This window comes from Cavia porcellus, unplaced genomic scaffold (assembly GCF_034190915.1).
Source record: "Cavia porcellus strain 051 isolate PalLab524CR breed Dunkin Hartley unplaced genomic scaffold, mCavPor4.1 scaffold_16, whole genome shotgun sequence".
In the NCBI taxonomy this organism is placed as follows: Eukaryota; Metazoa; Chordata; class Mammalia; order Rodentia; family Caviidae; genus Cavia; species Cavia porcellus.
This window is the reverse complement of record NW_026947499.1, coordinates 18,305,528-18,332,521: the sequence shown is the minus strand read 5'-3', so window position 1 is coordinate 18,332,521 and position 26,994 is coordinate 18,305,528. Positions and strand designations below refer to the sequence as shown.

Below are 26,994 nucleotides of genomic sequence, written 5' to 3'. Positions count from 1 at the left end.
GGACTGCGTGTGCATGCGCCTGCGTGTGCGTGTGTGTGTGTACACGTGCACACACGTGGTACCGGGGATTGAACCCAGGACCTTCACACTGAGCTACATGTTCAGTCCCTTTTCATTTTTAATTTTGAGCCAGGGTCTTACTATGATGCTAAGTGGCCTAGGTTGGGCTCAGACTTGCAGTCCTCCTGCCTCAGCCACTCAGAGTGCTAGAATATTCAACACGGGCCAGTTTGGGGAGGACTTTTATAAATGGAGACTGAAAGGCTCTAAAAGAATCAGATCATTCCTAAACAAAGGCAGAGGTGCTCTTCATACATGAGAGAATGTTCTGCTCATCTGTGAAACATTTATCTGGGGATTGGGGCTGTGAGCTGGCACCATGCTGGGATCTGCAGACAAGAGTCGCCCTCCTGAGCCAATGGTGGGCCATGAAGGGAGAAGACAAAGAATTCTGTACAGGAGGAATCAGGGCCAGGCCGGTGCGCTGACCACACAGAGGCGCCCTGGGCAAGGTTGGGCAGCACCCAGCCAAAGAGCAGAGTCCTGGGAGATGAGAACCTCGGCACATGGAGCAAGGATGACAGGAGACCTCTGCCAGGGGAACGGTCTGTCCAGTGGCATAAAAAAGCTGGGCTGTCCTGGACGTACACAGCCCTGACGCCTCGTGTGAACGTTACCGCCACCTGGTAGCATCCCGGGGTGCACTGAGCATGCGTGAGGTCAGCTGCATTCCGGGCAGCTGTCTCCTGCTCTTCCCCTAGCTGAGCTCGGAAGACAGCACGAGCCATGAGGTAAAGACCAGTCTGGATGACCACTGTGAGCTTGCTAAAGGCTGAGGAGCGGGTGACTGGAGAACAAGAGAGAATCTCATCATCATCTCCGCTTCGGGGAAGGCTGAACCCAGAGAGACGACAACTTCTGCATGAGGCCATAGGGCCAGGAAGCTGAGAGGTTCTGCCGCATCCCTGACATCAGCCTCTGTGCCTTCTCCATAAAGTGCCATGAGATCTGGCTACGGTCACCTGCTTACCATTGTCCCTCGGGGGGCCTGCCCTCATCTGGCCGCTGCATCTCTGACTCCTCCCCCCTTTCTCCTCCCCACTCTGTAAACACACAGTGCGTCCCACCCAGGCTTCTGCAGGGCTGTCCCTGTGCAGGCAACCCCCTTCCCTGCAGCCACCTGCGTCTCTCACCCGCTCACACTGCCAACCGCCAGCCCCCTTGCCCAGTTTACTGTTTCCCATTTGTCACCCCAAGACACCATCAAGCTGCCTGACTGTGTGTGCCACCTGCCCCAGCACTGGAAAGTAAGTTTCACGAGACAGAAATGGATTGTTTCATTCACTGCCGTCTCCAGGGCCAGGGACAGTAGGGTCCCATGATATAAATACGTTTTACACATTGAAATGCCTTCCAAAGCAACACGTGGACCTGGGGTAGGGGGTGGCAGAGGGGGAAAATGATTTGTGTATGTACAAATCGCCACAATGAAACAGTGAAACACATCCGTCTACATAACCAATATGAGCTAATTAAAAATGTGGGAAAAAATACAGTGCAATTTTGGAGAAAAGAAGGCTGTTAAATGAATGGGCCCCATTGCAGTGTTCGGAAACATCACAAAATCTAAAGCAACACCAGGGAAGAACAGGAATGGATTGTTGGTTAAAAATCTGGACACCCAGAGATTTCTGGACAGCTGGGTCAGAAGCCAGAACCAGAAAGCCAAATGGAATAAGGAAAAGTATGGGGGGACCCAGCTCAAGGCCACCACCAGGACAGATGGTCCCAACACTTCATCTTACCCCAGGGAAGACCCCTGAACGTGGGATGCCAGTCCCACGCCTCCTACATTAGTACTTATCATCCAGTGAAAACCCACGTGTCCACTGCAGATGAGATGGGCCTGGAATGATCTCAGCACTCAAGGGAAGGGCGCTCCCTCCCAGGCCACCGCTGTGACAGCTGAACTGTGATCCACAGATGTCTGTCTGGCCCAGAACTGAAGGCCCAGGCCGCCACTGTGACCCTGCACCACCACAGGGGTCCCCACGGTGAGCGCCCCAGAACCTTTAGGAGCATCAGCAGGCTGCTTTGCTCCTCACGGAGGCCTGGGACATCTCCAAATCCAGAAAATGAACACTGCATGTTATGGATTAAGAACTGGTGGTCAGCTTAACACCAGCTGGATTACATCAGCATGGCATTGAGTGAAGATGCTCCACGTGAGGAAAGTTGCCAGGATAAATAGGTGGAGAAGAAGAGAGGTGTGGAGGGGGTGAGGTGTTAAGGAGGCATTGTGGGTTCTCCTACGAGTTGCTGTCTGAGCTGTTGGTTCTCCCGGAGAAGCTTTGGTCTTCACATCAACCATTGCTTCCTGGGTCTGGAGGGGAAGACATGTGCTGCTTGGTCTCCAGGATGAACTCGTCACGCTGCTTCCTGGCACGTACCCGACTGTGCTTGTCATCGGAGGAGCTCAGGGCCTCCGTGTCACTGAGGACGGCTGTGGTACCTTTCAGGATAGCCCTGGTCTTTGTCGTGAGTGTGACTTCTCTGCTCTAGCGTAGAACCCTCATCCCACTAGCACAGCTCCTTCATCCTGCTGGCACAGACTTTCTGGCTTCCACCGCTGACCCTTGGGTCTTCCCGGCACGGATCCGTAAAAGAGACTGGCGTGAGTCCTTCTTGAGGGCTCTGGGCCTCCAGTTGGACTCGTGGAGGCATTGTCCTGAGCTCTGGATTTTTATCTGGACTCATGTGGGACATTGCTGTGGGGTTTCGGCTCTTGACTAAATAATCTATGTCTTTGGTGTTGCGGATAGATTTCCTGCACTTTCCTGTGTTAACTCTCGGTGACCATTATAAAAATATTATAAACTCCATGTCCTAATCCTAGTTGTTCTCTGTGTACAACCCCTGACTACAACACTGCACTAACCAACATCAGCCAAGGTGCCGAGTTCCGAAGCACCATTGTGGGGCAGGGGTGGGGTTCCGCAGCCCCAGCTCCATGCCCTGAGCTCACTGGAAATGCAGAGCCTCAGGCCCTGAGCTACTGAAGCTGAATGTCACAGGGTTGAGGCTTCACACTTTTCTGTATTTTGAGAAACTTTTAATTTTGAAATAATTTGACTTAAAAATCAATATTTGAAATAATTCAGACTTTAAAATCCAACACATGAATCAGGCATGGTAGCTCGTGCCTATAATTCTAGTACTCAGGAGGCTGAAGCAGGAGGATCACCAAGAGTTCAAGGCCAGCCTGAACTACACGGTCTTGTCTCAAAAACAAGACCAAGAGAAATTGAGTATACAGTCTCCCTAGGTCTTTTACCCAATTCCCCTGGTGTTAATATCTTATAAAAAATAGTATAATTATTCAAACCCAGAAGAAATCCAAACTCTGCAGACATACATTCCACCAGACATAAATTTCACCAGCTTTTACACCAATGTCCATTTTCTGGCCCAGGATTCCACATTACATGTAATCCTCCTACAGAATTCACAATAAAGCCATCTAACCCAGGAAACAGCACTGACATATTATTACGATGTAATTCTCAGCCCCTTTTTAAAAGCCTCATCAATGAGCCCAGTAAAAGTCCTTTGTAGCAAAAGACTACAATTCACGATCAGCCAGGCGTCCTCCTGTCAGAGCGCCTCAGGGTCCTCTACTATGTGACCCTGCTCAGCCTTTCCTCCTGCATTAGGATTTGACATTTAAAAAGTTATGCACGTGCATGAACTCCCCACGATGAATGCAACCATTATGTACTGCACGCATGTACTAATAAAATATTTTAAATAAAGCTTTAAAAAGATAGTGATCAAAAGCAAAAGATATTTGGAAAGTACTGGTCCATTCATTTGTAGAATTTCATTCCACTTGGATTTGCCTGGTGTTCTCTCATGAGTAGACTGAGCCCCTGCATACCCAACCCCGGGGATAAGCCCTCCACCAGCCACCATCTGCAGGACTGTGTGCTTCCCAAAATCAGGTAGATGATTGTCCCCAAGTCTGTTTATGCTGGTTACACTTGACCTTGTAATTATGTATTTTAAGTAAGCAGTATTAGTGATTAAAATGTGAGAGAAAAAGAAAGCTGTTTCTCTAACAACTGTTTGACAGAGCCCTGTGAAAAGCAAGTTCCTAAAGAGCAACTGACGAGGAGTTAGTCGTAAAAGCAAAAGATGAAAAAGAGAGGTGGCCTGTCAAAATCTGGAACAGTTCTGTATTCTGCTTTGTCAGGGTCTTTAAATTTTCATTACATTTAAAGTAAACCAAAAGAGGAAGTCCTTTGATTTGTGCAGGAAAGAGAGAAGACTTTAATTAATCCATTATTAATCATTAATTAGTCTACTATTGGCACTGGTTTTGATTATCTCAATACTGACATTGAAAAGTTGATATGTACTACCCAAATCAATATGCAGTCTGTAAGTATATTAAATTAAATTTAAAAGTTCTAGGACATAAAGTTTCCTGTTTCACAATTATAACAAACTCCCGACTTTTCCGCCAGACGTAACAGTGGGCAAATGACATCCAGCTGTGCCACACACAAGGGCACATTAAGTGAGCTCCAGGAATATGACGCAGCCTTAAAAAGGAGGAGAATGCTGACATTTGCTACAATCTGTGTGACCCTGTGAACATAGTGCTAGGTGAAATGAGCCAGTCACAAAAGCTGAAATATTGCACGAGGTCACTTAGGGTCACAGAGACAGAAATGGAGTGGTGGTTGCCAGGGCCTGGCCTAGAGGAGAATGAGGTGCAGTTGTTTCAGGGGGACAGCGTTCAGAGTCCCAGAGATGGCTGGTGGCGATGGTATCGCAACGGGTTTCACGCCAGTGGGTTTCATGTCATGTGCACTCAGAAGCAGTCATGATGATAAACCATATGTCAGGTGTATTTTCCTACAATAAAAAAAAAATTTTTTTTAAGTGAGCCCTGCATGCTTTAAAATAATGCCCAACCTCACCCTCCTTCCCACACTGTTACCACTGACTTGGTCTCTAGTTGTCTTGCAGTGTAAAAGAAAACATCTTCCAAAAGAATGGTGGGAGGTGGTTTTGTTTCATTTCACAACTGCTTTTTTTTCTGTCATTTCTCCCTTTCATTCAAATGCCTCTCTTGGGCTTACATGAATAATTTTTTTGTTTTTGTTTTTGTACCGGGGATCGAACTCACGACCTCACACTTGCCAGGCAGGTGCTTATGCTGTTGAGCTAAATCCCTGGCCCCACATGAATAATTTTAAAACTATGGTAAAGCTACCACTTACCTTGAAAAGACACACTAGCACCAAGCCTGCATATCCATAGACTTCCAGCATATCATGGTGCCCCATAGATAGTAGCATATTAATATATTGGCTGAGTTCATGGACAAATGAAAGCTTCCCTTTTTTTTTTTTTTTTTTGCTTGTTTGGGTTTTTTGTTTTGTTTTGGTTTGGTTTTTTGCTTTCTGAGAGAGGGTCTTGCTATGTAGTTCAGCCTGGATTTGAACTCACTGGTTAGCCCAGACTGATCCCAAACTACCTGCCTCAGCCTCCCAAATGCATCGCCCTGAATGCGAGCTTTATTTTTTAGCTTCAAGAAAGCGATGTAAGGAGAAAAAGAAAACTCGAAAAAGTTGCCTCTGTACAGTTAGCAAACTCTTCTGTGTATACTGTGTGAGGAGGGATCAGAATGTACGGTGAACGTGGAATTTTCTACAAAATTTATTATGGTAAAAGACTCATTGTCATGAATCCCCCCTCACTCCGAGCACACTCACCCCAGCATCCTTGTGCTTTCTGAAGCAATTCTGGGGGTCTTTCTTGAGTCTTTACTCGCATTGTTGTGGCTGCCTGGATCCCTGAATCAATTCAAAACATTTGCCTCTCGTGGTCACTTAGGCTTTGGGGAACAGCCCGAACGCCAGGTCGGTGAATAAGGTAAAGGGGGACACAGTGAGGTTTACAAGGCAGTGGCACCGGCAGCAGCGTCACTGAATTTATCACACCTGTAAAGACACTAAGCGGACGTCCAGAACTGCTTCCAAACGTGGAAGGGGCACCACGGTGGGGCATGTGTGTTAAACTGAGGCGAATTTGGAGAGAGTTTAACAGCTCTGCTCTCTGCTGTAACACATTTTGTTTTAATTTAAATGCACACTGTGTGTTTCCATCACACACCATGCGCTCCTCGGGTTGGCTGTGGCCTCAGGAACGCAGAAATCACCCCGCAGAGAGGGGACCCCCCCCCGCTTCTGTTCCTCCACCCAAGGCTCCCAGCACCTCCCACAGCATGAAGGGGCATGTCTCAGCCTCACCAGGGGAAACAAGATCAAGGCCAAGCCTGAGCCGCAGGACATGGATTTCCCACCTACCCTTGCTCTTCAGAGTGCAGAACTGGTCAGTCTGAACTACATAGCAAGACCCTGTCTCAAAGGGAAAAATAAGATGTAGAACTGGCTAAGAACAACACACACACACACACACACACACACACACACACACACACACCATTCTGGCTGCACAGCTAAGCAACGAGGCTGGTTTGCTTCTGCCTCTTCTGGTTAGCAAACTCTGCTCCCAAATGCTCACCAATATGGTTACATGTGCTCTGGCCCAGCTGTGAGCATTCTGGACCCTCGGCCCCCTTGTGGCCTGCTGTGCTCAGCAAAGATAGGAGCAAGGCATAACTGCATCCCACACAATCTCATTTTAATTTTTATTTATTTATTATTGTTCTGGCAGTGCTGGGGATGGACCCAGGGCCTCGCACATGTTAGTCAATAGTTTTATAAGTGAGCTATGCCCACCACCCTTTGGGCAAGGCACAGGTCAACTGCCCTCAGATTTAAAGGGAAAGGAGCTGCAGACATTTTATGTTAAACAAACCAAAAAAATGTAAACCAGGCATGATGATACACATCTACAGTCCCAGCACTCTGGGGGCTGAGGCAGGGGGATCCCCTGAACATAGGAATTTAAGCCCAGTCTGGGCAATTGTAGTGAAGGGTTGTGAGGAGGACAATTACAATCAGGACACAGACTTTATAATATTATTTTATGATGCTCACCCAGAGTTAAACACAAGAAAGTACAGGAAATCTAGCTACAACACTAAAAACAGAATATTCAGCAAAGGGCCTGAATCCCACAGCAATGTCCTGCATGAGTCCAGACAAAGGCCTAAAGGCCATGACAATGCCTCCCCTCAGTCCAACTGGAAATCTAGAGCCCACAAGAAGGACTCACGCCAGTCTGTTTTATGGATCCGTGCTGGGAAGGCCCAAAGGTCAGCGGTGGAAGCTAGAAAGTCTATGCCAGTGGGGTGAAGGAGCTGTGCTGGTAGGTTGAGGGTTCTATATTGGAGCCTAGAAGTCACACTCACAACAAAGAGCAGGGCTGTCCTGAAAAGCACCACAGCCATCCCCCGCAACACAGAGGCCCCGAGCTCCTCTGACGATAAGAACAGTCAAGTACATGCCAGAAAGCCAGCGTGACGAGTTTGTCCTGGAGATTAAACAGTACACATCTTCCCCTCTGGAGCCAGGAAGTGATGCTCGATGTAAGGACCAGAGCTCCCCCAAAGTGAACCACGACCACTCTCACCAACAAGGTCCAGCTCCTCTGATGACAATGGTCGAACTCACACTGGGGAAGCGAGTCATGACAGCTCCTCCAGGAGAGCCAACGGCTCAAGCAACAACACATAGGAGAACCCACAATGCCTCACTCATGTTCTCCATGTCTCCATTTACGCTGGCAACTTGCCTCCAGTGGGACATCTACGCTTAGCACCATGCTGATTTAATTCAACTGGCATTAAACTGATGACAAGTTTTTAATCCATAACAGCAAAATAAGTAAACATTGCAAAAAAAGAAATAAAAGGAATAAATAAAGAAGTAAAATATTTAAAATCACTGAAAGAGTGAAATATTTCTAAATGTGTTGTTTATGGCTGAAAAATAGAAAACTGATCCAAGTTACAGTTGCTGCAGAACATTTGCATGAGGTCAAAGAGGTGGCACTGAGAATCCTATAAATAGAAAAAAAAAAGAAAAAAGAAACAGGTCCGTAAGAATGCGTTAAAAACTCCACAGGAGGCTCACAACACGGAGCCCGCACCTGCTGAAAGCTTCCCTGGTCCTGACTATAAGTTGGAGAAGCGTCCAGCCGGACACCAGCGTGATAACCAGCGGCCACACTCCTAGGAGGCCGCTTCTCTCCACAAAGCCTCAGGGCAGCCAGGAAGGCTTAAGAAGAAACCAGGAAGCCAGGCGGGCGGCTGCAGATGAGCTTGTGCCCTCCCATCCATCTCGAACCCACGCACTGATCCGATGGCTTCTCCCCCAGCCATGAATTGTTCTCCAAGGGCATGAAAGAGCTTTGGTGAGAAACTACCTCGAGCTTTAAGGGCGCACAGAATAAAACTTGTGCAAGGAGCCGGTCACAAAAGACCACAAATCCCATGATTCCATTTATAGCAAACATCCAGAATAGAGAAATCTATAGAAAGAGTAGCCGGCCAGGGTTTGGGGAAGGAAGTGGCGGGGGCCAGCTAGAGGGGAATGGTTTCTTCTGTGGGCAATGAAAATATTCTAAAATTGTTGTGATGGTTTGCAATTCAGTGACTAAAAACCATTGCATCGTATGCTTTAAATGGCTGAATGATGTAGCATGTGAATTACATATCTCAATAAAACTATTATTTTAAAAAAAGTTGCCTTGGCTCTGCATTTATTTCTCTGGTTCCTCTAAAATCTCCGAAGTCGCCCCCATCTCTCTCATTACAGCTGTGCTCATCCCACTGTAGTTTTTTTAAAGAGCATTTCCTTAACACCTGAAATAGACTGTTTGATGTCCGGCCAAAGCCCTCCTAGGAATTCTTATCTCTTTAAAAGAGGAAAATGAGTATTAAAAGCTTGGCTTTCTTGGCCAGCCAGGCACCCATGTTAATTTCCACAGTTCCACGTTACTATGACAACAGAGAGCTTCCAGGAGAGCTCTTGGAATGCATCAGAGGAACCAAGTCGTCTGGACCCAGGGAGGTCCGAGCCTCGGCCCAGCAGCCCCCCAGACCCCGGCGACCCATGTCGGATGAAGCAGAGGAACTGGAGAGGGGATATTAGAGGGAGAGGCTCTTGCTGGACGCCACCCCATCCTGGCCCAGGGACTAACCTGAGTCACTGGCCCCTTGGGGAAGAGGAGAAAGTGTTAGTCACATCTCTCAGAGGCTGTGAGCCAAAGCAGCATCAGCACTGGGCACCTGCGTTGGTCTCCATGTCAACAGGACCTTATTTTTAGGCAGGAGTAGGAGGCTTTTCGGCCAATGAGAGTAGTTTGGTTGGAAATGATAGCCACACAGCTGGGGAAAGGCAGTGGACAAGTAGCAGCCTCTCCCCTGCAGAGGGCCCCTGCCTCGAGGTCCCTGAAGACTCAGCCACACGAGGCCTAGAGGGCCTGAAGTCCTTGCTGCAGGTAGTTAGGCACCATCCCTGGGACTGAGAAGGGAAGGGGCCAGAGCGTCGGACAGGAGCCTTCTAGATGGCAGACTCGTCTCCTGATGAGCCTCAAGGAGCCCCTGTTCCACCGTGCCAGTGCTGATTCATGTGGTGGCCTGTGCCTGTCAACCCTGATTGTCAGCTTGACTGGATTTAAGAGACTCCTGGCAGAGTGACCGCATCACAAGGCATGATACATACCAGTGAATTAACCCTCCGATGGTCATTGTTGAATGTGCTGTCAGGACGTGGGGAGCAGGTAAAGCTGGGTTCTGCCATGAGCCAAAAAGAAATCGGCCCTCTTTTTAAGCTGCCCTGTTGGGTTCTTTGTCCAGCAAGCAGAAAGCTAAAACTTCACCAACAGAATGGGGAAAAGGTGACAGTGTGTGACTCAATGCTCGATCATAGAAGACCTAACATTCCTAGGTTACTTTTGCTAGGAGGAGCTGGCAGCCATATTGTGAGGACACCCAAGAGCCTCTACGGAGGGACCGCCCCATGGGGAGGGACGGAGTCACCTGGCCACCAGCCTGCGGAGTGAACCAGTCCTGGGCCTTCAGATGCCACAAGCCCACACACTGTCTTGACTATAATCTTAAAAGAGATTGCACACTATAACCATCTGTCTATGTTGCTCTTAGATTCTTGATTCAAATAACATATGTAAGCTAATGTTTATTGCTGTCTTAAGGCACTAAAGTTGGGATCATTTGTTGCATAGCAATGGATGACTAACAGAGTGATGTCGATGATTCTAGGATGGCCAGAAATCGTCTCCAGAAGACAAAATGACTTATTAGTGTTTTCCCTTCTCTCAAAGCATTATGACATAAGAAAATGTCAATGGACAAGGAGTCTAGAGACTTATACTTGTAACCAGGCTCAATTCTTAGCCTCTGTCGGCCTTAGTTTCCCTATTTTTCATTGAAAAATTAAAAATATAATCTGCTAACTCTATAATCTTAGGGTTTAATGATGGTTAAGACTTTTAGTCTTGAATCAGGAAGACTGGTTGTGAATTGACAACTCCACCCACTGGCTTGCTGTGTGACCGCAAATTATTTACCTAATTTCTCTGAACCTCAGTATCATCTTCCATGAAGTAGGTTTAATAATATCTACTTCCAGCACTGTTACCAAAAAATCAATACAGTTATATCTATCAATGACTTAGCACACAATAAATGGTCAATAATGACATAGGATAGGGATATGGTGATTTCTATGTATACTCAGACACAGGAGGATCAGAGAGGGTTCCATTAGTCTAGATCAAAGCCTAGGTATGTGGGTCTTTTTTAAAATCTCCAGATAATCCTTTGAGATAATCTGTCCTAGAAAAACTTCCACATATGTGCCTTAAAATTATCCAGCTGCGCACTATAATGCTGCTTGTAATAGAAAAAGATAAGAAATCATCCAAATGCCAACCACCAACTAAGCAGGAAATTAACTGCAAATGAAATACTACACAGCAGTGTAAAATAGGCATTCTGTGTATCAACATGCACATAAACCTATAAAATATAGTTCTAAACCAAAAAATGCAGAAGGATATGTGGGATATACACACAGGATACAGATGGAGATAAAGAGTATTCATGGAGTACACAGAGTATACATACAGATGGACACATAGAATATAGGGCATATTGGGGCTATGGGTTCCATTCCCAGCACCACAACAGGGGGAAGGGAGGGAGAGAGAAGATAAAACTTCTGGAAGAATCATAGATTGGGATTCTTTCTTCTCATTAAGAGTGTGTGTGTGTGTGTGTGTGTGTGTGTGTGTGTGTGCATGTGTGCATGCACCTCCTTGTATATCTATAATCTCATCTTGCTGTTAAGAAATAAAGTAGGTTATTTAAGAACAAAAAAGTATTTATGCATCTTTTTTCTGGAAGTACTGTTTCCCCAAATGACCTGCTCTAAAAACAAGTTATTTGCTTCTCTGTGTTTGCAAATCCTAGTTAAAATGAATTCAATACAAAGCATTCTGAGGCCAGTGCAAAAGCCATGAGACCAGGGGTGTTCATTGGGGGCCCCAAGACCCTGTCCCTTAGGATGCCTCAGAAACTGGGTGGGATGCCGATAGATACAAGGAGAATCTGTCAAGCAGAGATGGGGGGTGTCTTTTCTTCCACAGCAGGATTAAAATGAAAGGAGGAAAAAGATTCCGGCCGGCTGGGGTATGAGAGAGGACCGAAGGCACAGGCGTGGTTTATTTTTAATGAAGTTGCAACATTCTGAAGCCAACCCCAGAAAATTCCGCCCCATGCTGGGGAATTTGGTTTCTGCTAAGCCATAGCATTCGCCTCTGCGTGCAAGAAGAGCTTGACTATGGTTTCTTGAAGCTGCGGAAAGTTGCTGTGCTGTGTTTTGTTTTGCATAATGGACACATTTCCCACGCAGCCACTTTCTAGGTTCTTTGTCATGTGTCAAGGTAAGCTTTTAGAAAACTCCTCCATAGACCACAGGTAGGTAAATTCCTGCCAATACAGAATGCTTAAGATGGAGAAAGCCAACTTTTCAATATCGCTTCAGGGACCATATTTTGTGCATTTAACACAGCTGAATGCAGACAAAGTCAAGAAAAAAAATTGAATGTAGTCTCTGAGAAGGCGATTGGAGGAGAGATGCGAAGCCAGGAGAATTAGCGCCCTCTGGTGTCCAGAAACAGTAGCGCGACCCGTGGCTGCGATCATCTGTGTTTTTTCCTGTATGATCGCCACCCATTTTAAAAGCCTGAAACAGGGTTGGCAATCTGGCAGCCCCAAAGCCAGCAGGCAGATATGCCCACTGTTTAAAAATCTGAAGATTCTTCTAAAAAAAATCCAAGCCTGGACTTTCTTTTGAAAAACAGGAAAAAGCTGTCCACTCCAGATGGGGCTGCAACCCAGCATTAGAACTGTGGGCTAAAGCAGAGACGCTGCTGTCCACCTTGGACAGGGCTGCATCCTCAAATTCACTGCGCTACCTCCTGTCCCTGCTTATGAGCAGTTCCTTTGTAGCTTCTGGATTTGCTACCAGCGGCCCAAGCTCCTTAAAGAGTTTACACTGGGAACCATCAAACGTGAAATTCAGACGACTCCAGAGCAACCATGCACAAGATCTTTGTTCAAACAATGCAAAACAAGCCATCAAGATAGCTACCACCCTGATGTTATTTCTTAAGAACTCTAAAGCTTGTCCTGCATTCTGTGTTTCAAATTCAAGTCAAACGAAATTCCTTGAGCAAGGCATGTTCTCTGCTGGGTGCTGAGGGAAATGAGCCCAGTCTCAAGGGCACCCAACAGGCAGGAGTGGGAGTTGTGTCCTCCCTCACTTTGAAGGGCTCCTCAGTGTTCTTCAGGACGGCATGCCTCTGACTCCAGCCTGGCCCAGACACTGCATCTTGTGCTTCACTGAACTAGAATCAGGATGAGACCCATGCAGGATGTGGGGGGTCTCTCCCCAGTGATCGGAGCCACCTGGGAGCTCTAGTGCTTTCTTCTGCAAAGGAGAAATAAAGCAGCAATGAGTTGGCCTCATCTAGAAATAACTGCAGCAGGTGACACTCCTCAAACATGCACTCTGGGCCAGATGCAGACTCACACAAACTCCTGCAAAGAGGCGCTGAGATCACATTATCCCCAGTTTACAGAAAACCAAGTAAGGCTGGATCACCTGCTAAATGTAACTGTCAGCAAGTGTGGAACCCGGGATGTGAACCCAGGCTGTGAGGCTCCATGTGTTAAGGTCACATCCAAAGGCATTAGGCCCTCTGCAAATCCCAAACTTGAAGACAAAAGCTGATGTAGTAACAGGGCCAGAGTAACTAGCTTGAGAACAGAGTGCAAATGGCAGAATCCGAATCCAAGCTCAGATTCTGACCCTGGAATCTGTTCTAATATTTTAACAGACTTAGCATTTCCGGAGTGTGTCTCTACATGTTTCATTACATACTTGTGGCTTAAGATGGAGGTTTTAACTCTGGTTCAAGAAAAAGCCTTCTCTCTGGAAACCAAGAGAACCAGCCACGTCCTTCTCAAGAGGACACGAATTGGCAGGCGAGGCGCCTCATGCTGTGGTCCAGCACTTTGGGAGTCAGAGGCAGGTGCATCTCAAGTTCAAGTTTAGAGGCAAGAGGATCACAAGTCGGAGCCCAACCTAGGCAACTTATTAAGACCCTGTCTCAAAACGTAATAATAATTAATAATAACAATAATAATAGGGCTAGTAGCTTACTGGAAAGGCCCAGTTCAATCCTCAGTACTGCAAAAAGGAAAAAAGATACATATGCAGTGGAGCACATGAAACAGACGGGGAGAGAAAGGGAAAGACGGAGCGAACCTGACAGGATAGGATAGATTCTAAAACCAAGACTACGACGTCAAGACCAAATAGGGGCGAGGTGGAGACCAGGGTCCTCGTTTTACACCCGGAGAAACTGAGGCACACGAAAGCAGTCCCGGGACCAGCAGACCTGACGTAGCAGTTCTGTTGTTTGGAGGTGCGATATTATACCTCCCACCCCTAATTCAGCATACACACCCAGTTTTCCGAACGCACTCCTCCCACTTGTAACCTAGGCCCCGCCCCTCCGTTACTTATTGGCTGTGGTAGCTAAGAGACCGACACAAGAGACAGCCAATGAGAGTGACCCACGGCGCGGCTACCTCGAGGTAACTGAGGTCAACGCGGGAACCCGGAAATGAAAGTGACTGACAGGTCAAAACAGCCAATTCGCTGCGAAAATGATGTTGCACCGTCCAATAGAGAGTCTTGGAGGGCGGAGCCAGGAGGCAGACAGGAGGCGGTGGTCCCGGGAGGCTGCCGCCACAAAGTCGGCCAGCGCCTAGAAGGTGGCGGGAAGATCCGGCATCCGCGCGGTGAGGAGGGAGCGAACCCGAGGGGCTCTAGAGGGTGCGGCGGGACTGCGAGCCCTGGGAGGGGTTCGGAAAGAGCCGGTTCTGCCGATTGACCTTAGAGCGGTCCTTTTGCCTCTCCGGGGCCTCGGTTTACCCCCTTCTGGGAAAGTGAAGGGTGAGAGATTGGCACCTTCCGGAGCTCACTTGCCTGGCACCGGCCAAGTCCTTGCCTTTACAGCTCGCTCGAGCATCCTGTTCTTCAGGAAGCCCCCAGGCCACCTGTACTCCCACAGCTTACCAAACCATTTCAAATGTCCTGTGGCCACCGGCCGGGCTCGCTTTCGAGCCCTGTCATTAGTCAAGCATTTTTGGACTACAGCAACCCAGAGCAGGTGCACAGCCCCATTTAGTAATTATCAAGATAGATTTAGACCTCCTGTCTCTGGTTTCAGATTCCTTGCTTTTATCAGCTGTGGGCCTTCTGGAATTTAATCTTCCCTGCCAGTGCCTCGGTTTCCCTCATCAGAACTATAAGTAGAACTATAAAACAGGACCATAAGTAGTTTTTCCTTCGTAGGGTGGTGTGAGGATTAAATGAGTTACTGTGAGACTAGCACCAGCTCAGTGCCCAGCACACCACAGGTGCCCAATAAATGCTTATTGTTGGCATCACGGTGCTCACACAGCCGGCTCTGCACTCCCACAGGCAGCCCCAGCACATGGACACTGACACTGACGTGGAGCAGCCGCCCACTCTGGCCAGGCCCTGACTTCCTTTGGAGATGCTTGGCTGCCTAACCTCTTATCAAGGTCCCTGGCCAGAAGGCCACAGTGAGCAGCCTTACCACGGTGAGGGCGGAGCAGGCAGCCACCTTGCAGTTGTAACTGGCAGCTGAGCACTTGTTCTTATCAAAGGGTGGGCCTCAGACCCCGAGTCCCCCAAGGGAGAGTGTTTGTGTTACTATTTTATGTCCCAAACACCAGGTGTTCACAGGCCACAGGGATTTCTGGTGAAGGAATGTGCTTTAGAGTGCCGTGGGGTTCCTGAGTTCAGGTCTTAAGAATTTCCTCCTTTCTGGTGACTTTGGCAAGGGACTTCACTTTTGTGAGCCTCAGTTTCCCCGCTGGCATAGTGGAATGAAAACATCAGCTCAGGCAGCTGTTAAAGATCACACGTGTGGGATGTTCAGTGTGGGGCCTCACATGCAGTAAGTGCTCAATAAATCCTGGGCAGCCCTGATGGCATAACAAGTAGCTGCTGTGCAAGGGGCCTGGGGCCCTCCAGGCTGGCCACTCCTTGTCTTCCCTACTGCCTGGTCCCTGCTGATTAAGGCTGGGGAGGGTGTCCTCTTCCCTGCCTGAACCGCAACGTTCTTTCTTCCTTCGGGTCCTGTCTTCCTCAGCTAAATGTGGACATGTGTGCAGGGCCCAGCCCCGAGTCCAGATGATGTTCGTGCCAGTGGCTTCGGTGATGGCAGTGACTGAACCGAAATGGGTCTCGGTCTGGGGCCGCTTCTTGTGGCTGATGCTGGTGAGCATGGCCATGGGGTCGCTGCTGGCCCTGCTGCTGCCACTGGGAGCCGTGGAGGAACAGTGTTTGGCCATACTCAAAGGCTTCTACCTGCTCAGGAGCCAACTAGACAGAGCACAGCATGCTGTCACCAGGCGCACCAGCCCCTCCACGGAGCTCAGCGTCACCTCCAGGGACGCTGGGCTGCTGGTGGTCAAGACCAAGGCATCTCCAGGTAAGACAGGCTGGCCTCCTCCTCGCTGCTCGCTGACTGGACGGATGTCTGGCCTGCTTTGTCCTGGGGGTACAGTGGTGAAAAGTCAGCCCTGAGGTCCGTCTACACAGGCCGGCAGGTGACCAGACAGTGTCACAGGTGTGACAGGAAAGCAGAGCACTGCAGGAACACGCCACCAAGCTGAGCCCTGATTGTAAGCAGGTGTGACCCAGGGAGAAGGGCAGGAGAGGAAGGGGAGGGAGGGTCTGGGGACGCTGTGGAACTCAAGAGTTGGGTGTATGTGGCTGCCAGGAGAATGGGGCTGGGACAAGAGGGCTGGACCCAGTGCAGGACCTGCCACCTCCTCTGGAGCCACTCATGTGCACAGCAAGATGGGGAGCAGCAGCCGCAATCCCAGTGGCGCATGCGTCCCCCACTTGTGACAGCAGACACAGGTGCAGACATGGCTAGATGTCCCCTGGTGGCAACATTGAACCACTGGGTTAAAAGTCACAGTACCAGCACAAGCAGGGGGCACCGGTGCGACCAGCAAGGCAGGCCACCCATGACAGCAGCACAGTCGGGAAGGCACAGGGACAGGGAATGTCGGCCTTCCTGAGTGGCAAGGGTACAGAGTAGCCTGGGACACAAAGAAGGGGACCGGCGTTCCACACCACAGGGCTGCAGGGCAGAGAGGCACCAGTCACGGTGTGAGCACAGCGTGGCTGAGGGGGGTGGGCTCGTCCTAGACAGCACCCTGAATGTCCTTTGTCACCGCTCTAGCAGGCAAGCTGGAAGCCAGAGCAGCGCTGAACCAAGCCCTGGAAATGAAGCGCCAGGGCAAGCGGGAGAAAGCCCACAAGCTCTTCCTGTACGCGCTCAAGATGGACCCGGACTACGTGGACGCGCTCAATGAGTTTGGCATCTTCTCCGAAGAAGACAAGGACATCATCCAGGCAGATTACCTGTACACCAGAGCGCTGACCATCTCGCCCTTCCATGAGAAAGCCCTGGTCAACCGGGACCGGACGCTGCCGCTCGTGGAGGAGATCGACCAGAGGTACTTCAGCATCATCGACAGCAAGGTGAGGAAGGTGATGTCCATCCCCAAGGGGAACTCGGCGCTGCGCCGCGTCATGGAGGAGACCTACTACCACCACATCTACCACACGGTGGCCATCGAGGGCAACACCCTCACGCTGTCCGAGATCAGGCACATCCTGGAGACGCGCTATGCCGTGCCGGGGAAGAGCCTGGAGGAACAGAACGAGGTCCTTGGCATGCACGCAGCCATGAAGTACGTCAACACCACCCTGGTCTCACGAGTAGGCTCCGTCACCATCGACGACGTGATGGAGATCCACAGGCGGGTGCTGGGCTACGTGGATCCAGTGGAAGCTGGCAGGTTTCGCACGACCCAGGTCCTGGTGGGACACCACGTCCCTCCCCATCCCCAAGACGTGGAGAAGCAGATGCAGGAGTTCATACAGTGGCTCAACTCTGAGGACGCCATGAACCTGCACCCGGTGGAGTTTGCGGCCCTAGCGCATTACAAACTCGTCTACATCCACCCTTTCATCGACGGCAATGGGAGGACCTCACGCCTGCTCATGAACCTCATCCTGATGCAGGCAGGCTACCCGCCCATCACCATCCGCAAGGAGCAGAGGGCTGAGTATTACCACGTGCTGGAGGTCGCCAACGAGGGTGACGTGAGGCCTTTCATCCGCTTCATCGCCAAGTGCACCGAGACCACTCTGGACACCCTGCTTTTTGCCACGACTGAGTACTCGGTGGCACTGCCGGAAGCCAACCCCAACCATTCTGAGTTCAAGGAGACACTTCCGGTGAAACCTTAGCCCTGTCCATCTCTGTGCAGCAAGGGCAGCCAGGGGGATGGGATCAAAGAAACTTAACCATGCTAGGAAGCTAATCATCTCCAAAAGCAAAAGGAAACCTTTAAACATTCTTTACCTCCAAAAAAACTTTTAGTTAAAAAGAAAAAAACTAAATTATTAAGCCTTGTATCTAACTTATAATCTAGCAAAGATATTTATTTTCTTTTGAGCAAGTTACATAGTGTGTCCACTGTGGCAGTACGGGTGGCCGCTGTGTGAGTGGCAGCCCCGCACTTTAGGGGCACCAGTGCTCCTATGAGACCAGAACCGAGGTTCTGGAGCAGAATTTGCACCAAGATGGGGGAAAAAAGACCAGAGCAGTGGGATGAAGCCCAGGGCCACTGAAAGTTACTCAGGTCTTCGTGGTGCCACTGTACTGGGAAGCCACCACCTCTGGGGAAACTGCAGTCTGGGAATGACTGCAAGCTGCCGGCTCAGGTCTTTGCACCCCTACCACTGAATTAGTGTGGTGGCTTTTACTGGTATCGCGCATTTTCAAGCTCTGACATGACCTTATCTCCAGACTGCCCTTGAACCCTACCTTGCAGGCTCGAGTGCCCGAGGGTGTCTTTTCATGAGACTGTTTTTCTAATTAAGGCGAGGACCGCAGCCAGCTCGGTTTGCTCTGTGTAGCAGTGTCGTCCTTGCACGTCATACGCAGCAATGCAGACCAGATGTTTGCCTCTAGAACAGTGATGGCGAACCTTTTGGCGCTTTCAGTAACAGCCCACTGCGGCATGCGTGCCATGGGTTCACCACCGCTGATCTAAAAGTTCTCTGGGTTCATCACTCAACACCTACATCACGCTGTGAGGGCCGTCTGCCCTCAGCTCCCACTGTTCTCTATGGGTGGATCAGCTGGGAACGATGCCTCATCACCCCACAGGCATTTCCCGATGACGAACAGAACCAAGTAAAACCTCTGACCGCCGCCAGCCTGTCCCTTTTACAGTTCAGCTGCATCCACTCACTGCCCACTGCAAGAGCAGCTTTACACAGTTCAGCGTCCCCCTTGGGGAGGCAAGATTGTCTGAGTGGCCTTATTTTTTAGCAACTTGTAGAATGACAAAACGTCATATATAATATGGCCCGGTTTCTAAGTGGTCAGATCTTTCAATCATGTATGGCACAAGGGCCAATTCAACTGCTGCTGCTGCTATTCAGCGTCAGGCAGGCCGCAGGTCACTAGGTCCCTTTCCCAGTGACACAGCCTGCAAGGCTGAACCCTGAACAGCCCCTTGGCGATGTCTGAATGATGGTGTATACACAGTGGTGATTTTGATTTTTGCATACAGTTCCTGATGGCCATCAAGTCTCTACTCAAATGTATTTACAGTTATTTAAATGGTAAATTCAGAGTCACTTTCTGAAAGATTAAGAAAAATAAGTGAAAAGTTGTCTGGAACAGCTCCAAGGATAGTTACTGAAACCTGGACTTAAATTAAAAAAAGTGTTCTTACAGTAGCTGCCGCCGTGAAGCGTCTTAAACCCAAGCTCTTCTGCTGTCCTGGTTCTGAAGCAGAGCAAGGACGGCCGACAGGCCTGCTCACTTTGTCCACTGGTGAGAGAATCTGCACTTTAGCTGTACATGAAGGGTATTATTTTAACAAATTACTGATTCTAATAAAGCATTTTATCACAAAGATGTTTGAGATTTTGGTCTCTTATTCAAGAGGTGTTTCCATTTGTCACGAGTTACAGGGAAATTTTGAACTGTCACGCACCCTACTGCATAGAGTTCAGAGGAACAACAGACCCAAGATAATCACGACAAGCAGGACAGATATAGCTGCCTGACCTGCTGGCCGAAGTTAATGGGGATGAATTACTGATTTTTTTTTTTTCTTACAAAGATGCAAACAAAGTGTTTTCATGTTAATCATAAGCTCTTGATTTTCTGCGGAAAAAAAAAAAAAAACTAAAACCACACGTATGGAAGTCAGAACCTTATACCTAAATTTAGGGTCCTGCTCGAGTCTGAAAAGCCTCGCCTTTGTCACAAGCCCACACTGAGGACATAGTCACTGGCCAAAAATTCAACGAAAAGAGAGTTCCGGGGTGTAGGAAAGGAAAGCTACAAAACTGCACTGGGGAAATACAGCCCTTCAGGGACGGGCTGTGCACAGGCCACAGGCACCCTCCAAGCCACCCAATCAGCAGCCAACAGAACAGGCTTCGGAGTGGCCCCCAGAGACCCAGCTAGGGCCACCGGGGCCGCAGAGGGACCTTGCCAACAGTCACTGCCAAGGCATAATCCAACAGTAAGGCCTAAAAAAATGCTGTATGATAAAGAGAGATGGAGGAAAGGAACCTACATGTTAAAGTTAGAAACAGTGATCATTGAGAGGGAAGGTAAACTGGCATTTATCAGAGCACAGCGAATCAGACTTGAGGAGCTGAAGATGGGGAGGTCTACTGCTGACGGGCCTACACCCCACAGCCTGCAGTCCTTACCTCCTGGGGACACATGCTTCATGCCCTAACGGGAAGGAGACGGGCGGGCAGAAACAGTGAGGTGGCCAGGAGTGAGGTGGCCAAGGCTCGGTGACAGGCACGCACAAGCTTATTTTATGGTTGTGTCTACTTTGTTATGTATGTAAACTTTTCCATTAGAAAATAGTTAAAAATTTAGGAAGCTGACTGATGCAAAGAAACTGAAGCTTACAACATAGACAAATGAGATAATTTCCATGACATAAAAAGATTCCCTGATGTTTTTCTGTGAAGTGTCTTTATAGTTTCCCTACTGACCTGGCAGTGCTGCTTTCAAAGCAACAAATATGTGATCAAAGAGGTAAAAAAAAGCTTAAAAAGCTGAAGTGTCAGCTGCTGTAAATTCAAGTTTAAAGCTGACGGCGCATCACTAATGAAATCATTTAAACCAAAGTGACACAGGATTTGACTTACAAAACTTCTATTTACACGACTGTTAGGTAAACCAAATACACCCATTTCAAAATACACCCACTTGTGAATGCCTGAGTACCACAGGGCAAGACGTTTCTAAGAGAACTTGAGTTTAATAAACGAAGCTAAATATTTTGAGAACTAAAGTTTGCAGTTGACATGGCATTTAAACAAAACCAAAAGGCAGAAACTCAACATTTGGACAAAGAACACAGATCACTAATCACTAGGAAAGAGAGCGGTCCACAGCCAGGGACGCCCAAGTCCTACAGAAAACAAGTGTCGTCAAACGTCCTGCTTGTAAGAAACATAAAACAAGCGCAGATGTGTCATTTACAAATACATAATAGAAAACACGCACAACTTCCTTGAACAAAAATCCACTGATTTTTTTTTTAATGTGACCTCCCCAAACAAATGAGGCCATTCTGGTGAGTCACTAGCATCTGCTATCTCATCTTTTTTGTCTTTTAAAAATTAAAAGTGACGGGCACAGGTGCTGCGCAGGGTGTGAGAGAAGAAGTGTCTTATAAAAAGGGCTGGAAGCGTCGGAACAAGTGCATCTCAGAAGCCGTGTTCCAGGGTCACTTCTGCTCCTCTTCGAGACACAGCCACCTGGGCCAGCCTGGGGAGCACGCACCCTCTCCACCTGCCCTCAATGTGAGGGAGCACTCAACTTCTCTGTCCTTGAACAGGCTTCTCTCTCTCTGCCTCTTCTGTCTGAGCCACAGGAGAGTCCCTAGGAGCCTTCAGATGCTGTACCAGCCCTTCTGCCCCCAGAGTGCAGCTGGGTAGTGGGTGGCCTGCCTGCCCAGCATGAAGTAAGGCATTTCCTGTCCCACCGTGCCATTCACTTTTTCAGAAGCAACTTGGCAAAGTCAGCATTGGACATCTTGGGCGCCTCACTGGCTGCAGAAGTGGCTGCTGGGTGTGAGGCAGGGCCGTTCTCCGCCTGTGCAGAGCCAGTGGCAGGGCGTTGCAGGGCTCGAGGCAGCAGAGAGAGCTGGGTCCTCCCCTTCCCGCGCCTGGAAAACAGCAAACACTGAAAGTACCTTTCCCAGCAAGCACTGGTGGCCGCGGCTTCACTGTGAAAATGAGCCAAGGCAGTTTCAAATTATCCCAAGTTGAGAGATGAAGAATAAAAGCCACAAGCACTGAGACAGTCCCTCTGTCCTTGGCCCCAGCTAGCAAGTGAGAAACACTTCAGCGAACTTTGCCTGGTTCACTGTCTTGGCATGGACCAACCCGGTGCAACAGTCACACAGAGTGTGGGCAACAAAGGCTGGCATCTTTCCGCCCCAAGTGACCATGCACTTTCTTCTCATCCTATCAAGTGAAACGCAAAGGCTTCATAGGGATTACAGCTCCAGCTATAGCATGCCAAACGTGCAATTGTCAGGTTTTACACTAAACACACAGATTAATCAGCCAAGAAGAATTTAAAGTAATTACTGCCTGTAAAAAGTTCCCTTATGTAAATGACAAGTGTAAACTGGCGTCCGCCCTCCTGGACTTGTTCTGGGCCCCAGGATCGTGGACAGACGTCACGTGAGGTGCAGCTTTCCTGTCCTCACTCACAGCCCCGCCGGGAAACTACTCCGCCCTGGACAACCCCTCCACAGCCAGGGCTGGCCCAAGACTGGCACGCAAATACTTACGCTCCATACATCTGTCTCGGCACCATGAGTCCACCTGGTGCTTTCCTGGCCTCTGGCTTCTCTGGGACTTTCCTCTGTGGGGGATTGCTGATTGCCACTTTGATGACATTCTCCTTAATAGTCATGCCGTCCATCTTTATCACAGCCTGTGATGCCTGGGATTCATTTTCGTACTCCACATAGGCCAGGCCCTGAGAGGGAGATCCAGAGCCACTCACGCTGTAGCCCCAGCCAGGATGTCACCTCCTCACACAGGGCAGGAGGCCCAGCTTCTCGGAAAGCAGCCAACCTGGCACCCACCACCCAGTGACCGGCCTACCACTGCCACGCTCTGCTTAAACAGGTTTACTCCCTGTTCCCTAAGGCTGTTTCTAACATCCCAAACCCTTCTAGGTCAGCAGCCTGTGTCTGCTCCAGGGAAAGAGCGAGATGGAAGACCCATCTGCATGCAGCAACACCTTAGGTGGTGGCCTGCAAAGAAGGTAAGTGGCCTGGGAGGCCCAATGTCTCCTGTCCCTTTGGCCCCTGCTTTACACTCTTCAACTCGCCATCAACCTATGTGAAGAACAGGGTGACAGGCACTACTCAAAACGTAACAATAAAGCCAGACACAGTGGGCATAACTACAGTCCCAGCCGCTCAGAGGCCAAGGCAGCACTGTCTGCGGTCAGCCTAGGCAAGAGTGAGCCCTGCTTCAAAGCTAATATAAAACAATGTGGTACAAAAAGGATTTAACAGGACATTGGGGAGGGGGGATTTGAGAAGGAGGAATCAGGTAGAGGGACCTTAGGAAACAGGCTACAAGCCTAGCAAGGAGGAGTCTGGGGACAGTAAAAATGACTGCAGTGCAGGGCAACCCCAAATGCCCCCCACCTCTGGCCACAGTGCTGACCATCAGGAAGCCACACTGTGGTCCCTGTAAATGTTGGCAACTTTCCAAACACCTTATTCTTTTTTAGTACAATTAGCTACAAAAGATAAACCTGATTCAAAATGGAAGTGGAACAATGTGCTTATTTTTCCACTAATTACCATTGGTTTCTTAGAAAACTTGGAACCCACCCTAGCAGGAAATAATCCCTGAACAACATAGAAACGACCCCTCCGCCTGGGCCCTCAGGAGACCCAGCAAGTGCTGACCTTTGGTTTGCCAGCCCGGTTGGTGACCAGCCTGAGGTCCTTCACAGTGCCATGCGCCTTGCAGATGTCCTCTAGCTCCTCCTTTGTACAGGAGAAGGGCAAGCCCGAGATGAACAGCTTGTGCTTCTCCAGAGCGGTGCTGTACCGGAACACCTGCAGGAGAGGCAGGAACCCACCATTTGGACTCACCTCGCTGGGCAGCCATGGCCATGCCTGGGCCCTGACATCTGTTAGCCAATCGCATGGGCAAATCATTTAGCCTGTCCAGGCCCTTGAAATGGCAAAGATTAAAGCAGACATGAGAAGCCAGGTGTGGAGGTACATTCCTGTAATTCCAGGACTCTGGGAGGCTGAGGCCAGTCTGAGCCCACCCTGGGCAATTTAATGTGACCCTGTCTCAAAGTAAAAATTTAAAAGCCTGGGGAAGTAGCTCAGTGCAAAGGCCTTGGGTTCAGTCTCCAGTACCAGGGGATTCATTCATTCAGAGAATTCTGGCAAGGAGTCACTCAGGCCAAATGTAACACATTTATCATGAGTGTGTTTCTTCCTACCTAATAGTCCATAGGAAGTAACCGTCATTACAATTCCTAGCTTTATTATCAGTACTTAGCCAGTGCGACCTCGAAGGGCAGAGCCATGAGTTAAACCTGGGCTCAGAGGCAAGTGCAGCTCCAAGCTGTGCCCTGCGTGAATCTGGGTGCTGCAGGGGAAGCGCTGTGAGCAGCAGCTTCTTCCAGCCCCAAGAAAGGCAGGCCTTGCCCCATGACATACCTTAAAATCAGGATTTTTGCTCTTATCCACACAGGGGGAAACAAACATCGGCCGCCCTTCCACACTTTTCCGATCCAGCTCCAGGGCCTGAAGGGCCGACTTCTCGTCCTTAAACTCCACATAGCAGTAGCCCCGGAAGTCGCCACGGTTGTTGAAGATGGGGCGGATTTCCGCCACCTCCCCACAGGCCTCGAAGAGTGGCCTGAGCTTCACCTCCGGCTCCCCCATGCTGTAGGCCAGGTTGCTGACAAAGACAGTGATGCTGTCCTTACTGCTGTCGTGGGGCACCTTGGGCATGTCCCGCTTCAGGGAAGCCGCCTTCTCCTTCTGCTTGGAAGGGGTCTCAACGTCCATGGCTGTGTGTTTCCCAGTGAGCTCTGGTTCCCCTTCCGGGCCTGCAGCTGCTCCTGCTGGTGCCACACTGTTCTCCACCCTTCTGCGCTTAGCAGGCTGCTCTGTGGGTTTCAAGTGAGAAGCAACAATGGTGAAAGCTCCTCCCACCACTGGTGTGCGGGAGTCAGGAGGACAGGCACAGGGGGGCAGGTGCCACACGCCTCAGGGAGACCTTTCACGCCTCTCCCAAGCTGCACACCACTTTCTGGGCCCCGGCTACACTCCAGTAGTGGGCTACATGAAGGGGAAGTAACAGCATAAATCCCCCTTGCCCACTCTCCATCGTGCGGAAGGTCAGAGGTCTCAGACCCAGGCCCTTCTCCTGCTAAGGCCAGGTCAGCACAGGGCAGGGCCTGCACGGAAACCAGCACCCAGATGGCAAGGAGTCGAGCCCTGTGCCTTCCTTGCCCCCACCACAACCCACAGCATCTCCCACAGCTCTGACTGCACACCACTGTGCTCCCAAGTCTCACTCACTCGCCCCACCATGCTGACCCCAGGACTCTGGGGGAACTAGTCACCAGGGCCATTCGAAGGCCCCAAACACAGCACACAAGGACAGGCAATTAAATGATTTTGCTGCCGCTCCCTCTGCTGACACAGCAGACAAGGGAAATGTTCTGAGTCCTTTAATGTCTTAAAATAACTCTTCGTCCTGACCGACTTTACTGAGAAAACCTGACGCAGGGCTGCCCATCCCTGAAAAGTATGTGGATGACAAGCTGGCAAATGCAACCCAATGAGATCACTCAATGGGCCAGTGAGGCAGATGCCCACGCCGGGTGGGCTGAGCAGTGGGCAGTGACTGGAGCCCAGACCCAGGTGCTGTGCCCCAGGCACTGTGCAGCTGCAGTAGAGAAAGAAGCCTACCATGGGGTACGGGAGGCGACCTGAGCGGGAGAGAAGGACCAGGCAGGACAGCCATGGCGTGATGGCCTGGCAGAGGGGCAAGGGGAGTGGTGCAGCACAGCGGCCAGCGCCAGGCCCTGAGACACCTGAGGGTGAGGAGGGCGCCTACTCAGAAGCAAAGGCAGGGCCAGGCTGGTTCTGTCCCCAGGGGACTTGCAGAAGTGACTCTGCTGAGACAACAGAGCCTCAAAGTCAGAGGAGCGTACTAGAAGTACAAAAAGGGAAAGCCCAGCCCAAACCCCGCGGGGGTAGCTGGAATGCAGGTCCCAGCAACACCTTGTGGTCTTCCACACACCGGAGCACACATGCCCTAGCTCCACAGTCAGAGGGCTGGAGCACAATATCCTGCCATGAAAAGCATGCCCAGGGCCCACTGGGTACCACACGCCACTCCAGGAGCCTTGGAGAGAACAGCAAAGCACAGGGCTGAGTCCCAGGAAGTACAAAACGAGTCTGGGCCGCCGCGTGTCTGAGACTAAGCAACCAACCAACCATCAGTCAGCAGCTCAGAGGACACACGTGCCCGTGTGGAGGCCCTGCCAGCCGGACTGCAGAGGTAAAGGGCCAACCTACACAACTGTGCTGACAGTACAGATGTGCATCGGGCAGCAATCCACATCCCACGACACTGAAAACATAACAATCTAGAAGCCTGATGAGAAATACATACTTTGGTTAAATACTTAGCCAACAGTAAAAAAAGTAACTTTGTAGTAGGGGAACAAGGCAGCTACCACCTCAGTCACGACCTAACTGGCCCTCACAGTAAAGGACACTCTGAAACTGCACGTCATGCAACGCAATGCAGTAAGAACACAGCATGACTCACACCACAGCTGCCAAAGAGCACGACCAAAATCTAATCACAAGGTGTGAGACCACCAAACCTACATGGAGGGACATTCTACAGGTAGGCCTGTCTCCTTCAAGACTGTCCAACTTACAAGAGTAAAAAACACTCCAGACTGAAGGAGAATCAGGCACAACAGCTAAACACATCAACACATCCTTGATCCTGAACTGACTGACCCCAAAGGGCACCACCCCAGGGAAACGGCAGGCAGTGGGTAGGCTCTGGGGATTCGGCAGTGGGAATGGACCAGGGCTAACCCGGCTGAACGGGCATCACAAGCACGCGCCTGGCAGATGTCAGGCGTGAGGGGCACCAGGCTGGCAGATCGCTCTCCAGTGGGTCAGAAACACAAAGTCCTCTGGACTGTGTGTGCAGCCTCTTCCTACAT

The 26,994-nt window shown here is 49.8% G+C and overlaps 2 protein-coding genes across 7 annotated transcripts in view; one reads left to right on the top strand and one right to left on the bottom strand.

Annotated features, from left to right (window-relative positions):
* The first annotated feature begins 14,220 nt into the window (after nt 1-14,220).
* On the top strand, nt 14,221-19,618 carry Ficd (FIC domain protein adenylyltransferase). Of its 5 annotated transcripts, XM_063225803.1 has the most exons (4): nt 14,301-14,374; nt 15,060-15,202; nt 15,757-16,098; nt 16,861-19,618. In XM_063225803.1, exons 2-4 carry the CDS (start codon nt 15,136-15,138, stop codon nt 17,934-17,936), a joined length of 1,485 nt encoding a protein of 494 aa, XP_063081873.1. In that variant the 5' UTR covers nt 14,301-14,374; nt 15,060-15,135; the 3' UTR covers nt 17,937-19,618. The 5 variants fall into 5 exon arrangements, with proteins under 5 accessions (XP_003477893.1, XP_012997643.1, XP_063081873.1 ...); XM_003477845.5 differs by lacking the exon at nt 15,060-15,202 and having other exon boundaries at nt 14,221-14,374; XM_013142189.3 differs by lacking the exon at nt 15,060-15,202 and having other exon boundaries at nt 14,241-14,374; nt 15,779-16,098.
* Nucleotides 19,619-20,872: 1,254 nt separating this feature from the next.
* Sart3 (spliceosome associated factor 3, U4/U6 recycling protein) overlaps nt 20,873-26,994 on the bottom strand; it is a 30,606-nt gene continuing 24,484 nt past the window's right edge. For both annotated transcript variants that reach the window (XM_005007227.4, XM_003477837.5), the window contains exons 16-19: nt 24,452-24,906; nt 23,681-23,833; nt 22,541-22,731; nt 20,873-21,907 (exon numbers count right to left, since the gene is read on the bottom strand). In XM_005007227.4, coding sequence (XP_005007284.1) covers nt 21,733-21,907; nt 22,541-22,731; nt 23,681-23,833; nt 24,452-24,906 — 974 coding nt within the window. In that variant the 3' untranslated portion in view covers nt 20,873-21,732. The remainder of the gene's footprint in view (nt 21,908-22,540; nt 22,732-23,680; nt 23,834-24,451; nt 24,907-26,994) is intronic.

Bases quoted from the DNA above. Each gene is read 5' to 3' on its own strand.
- Ficd (XM_063225803.1), top strand. From the start codon at position 15,136: ATGCTTGGCTGCCTAACCTCTTATCAAGGTCCCTGGCCAGAAGGCCAC. The intron at 15,203-15,756 runs GTGAGGGCGGAG...TGTCTTCCTCAG, and splicing joins CAGTGAGCAGCCTTACCACG to CTAAATGTGGACATGTGTGC. The intron at 16,099-16,860 runs GTAAGACAGGCT...TCACCGCTCTAG, and splicing joins CAAGACCAAGGCATCTCCAG to CAGGCAAGCTGGAAGCCAGA.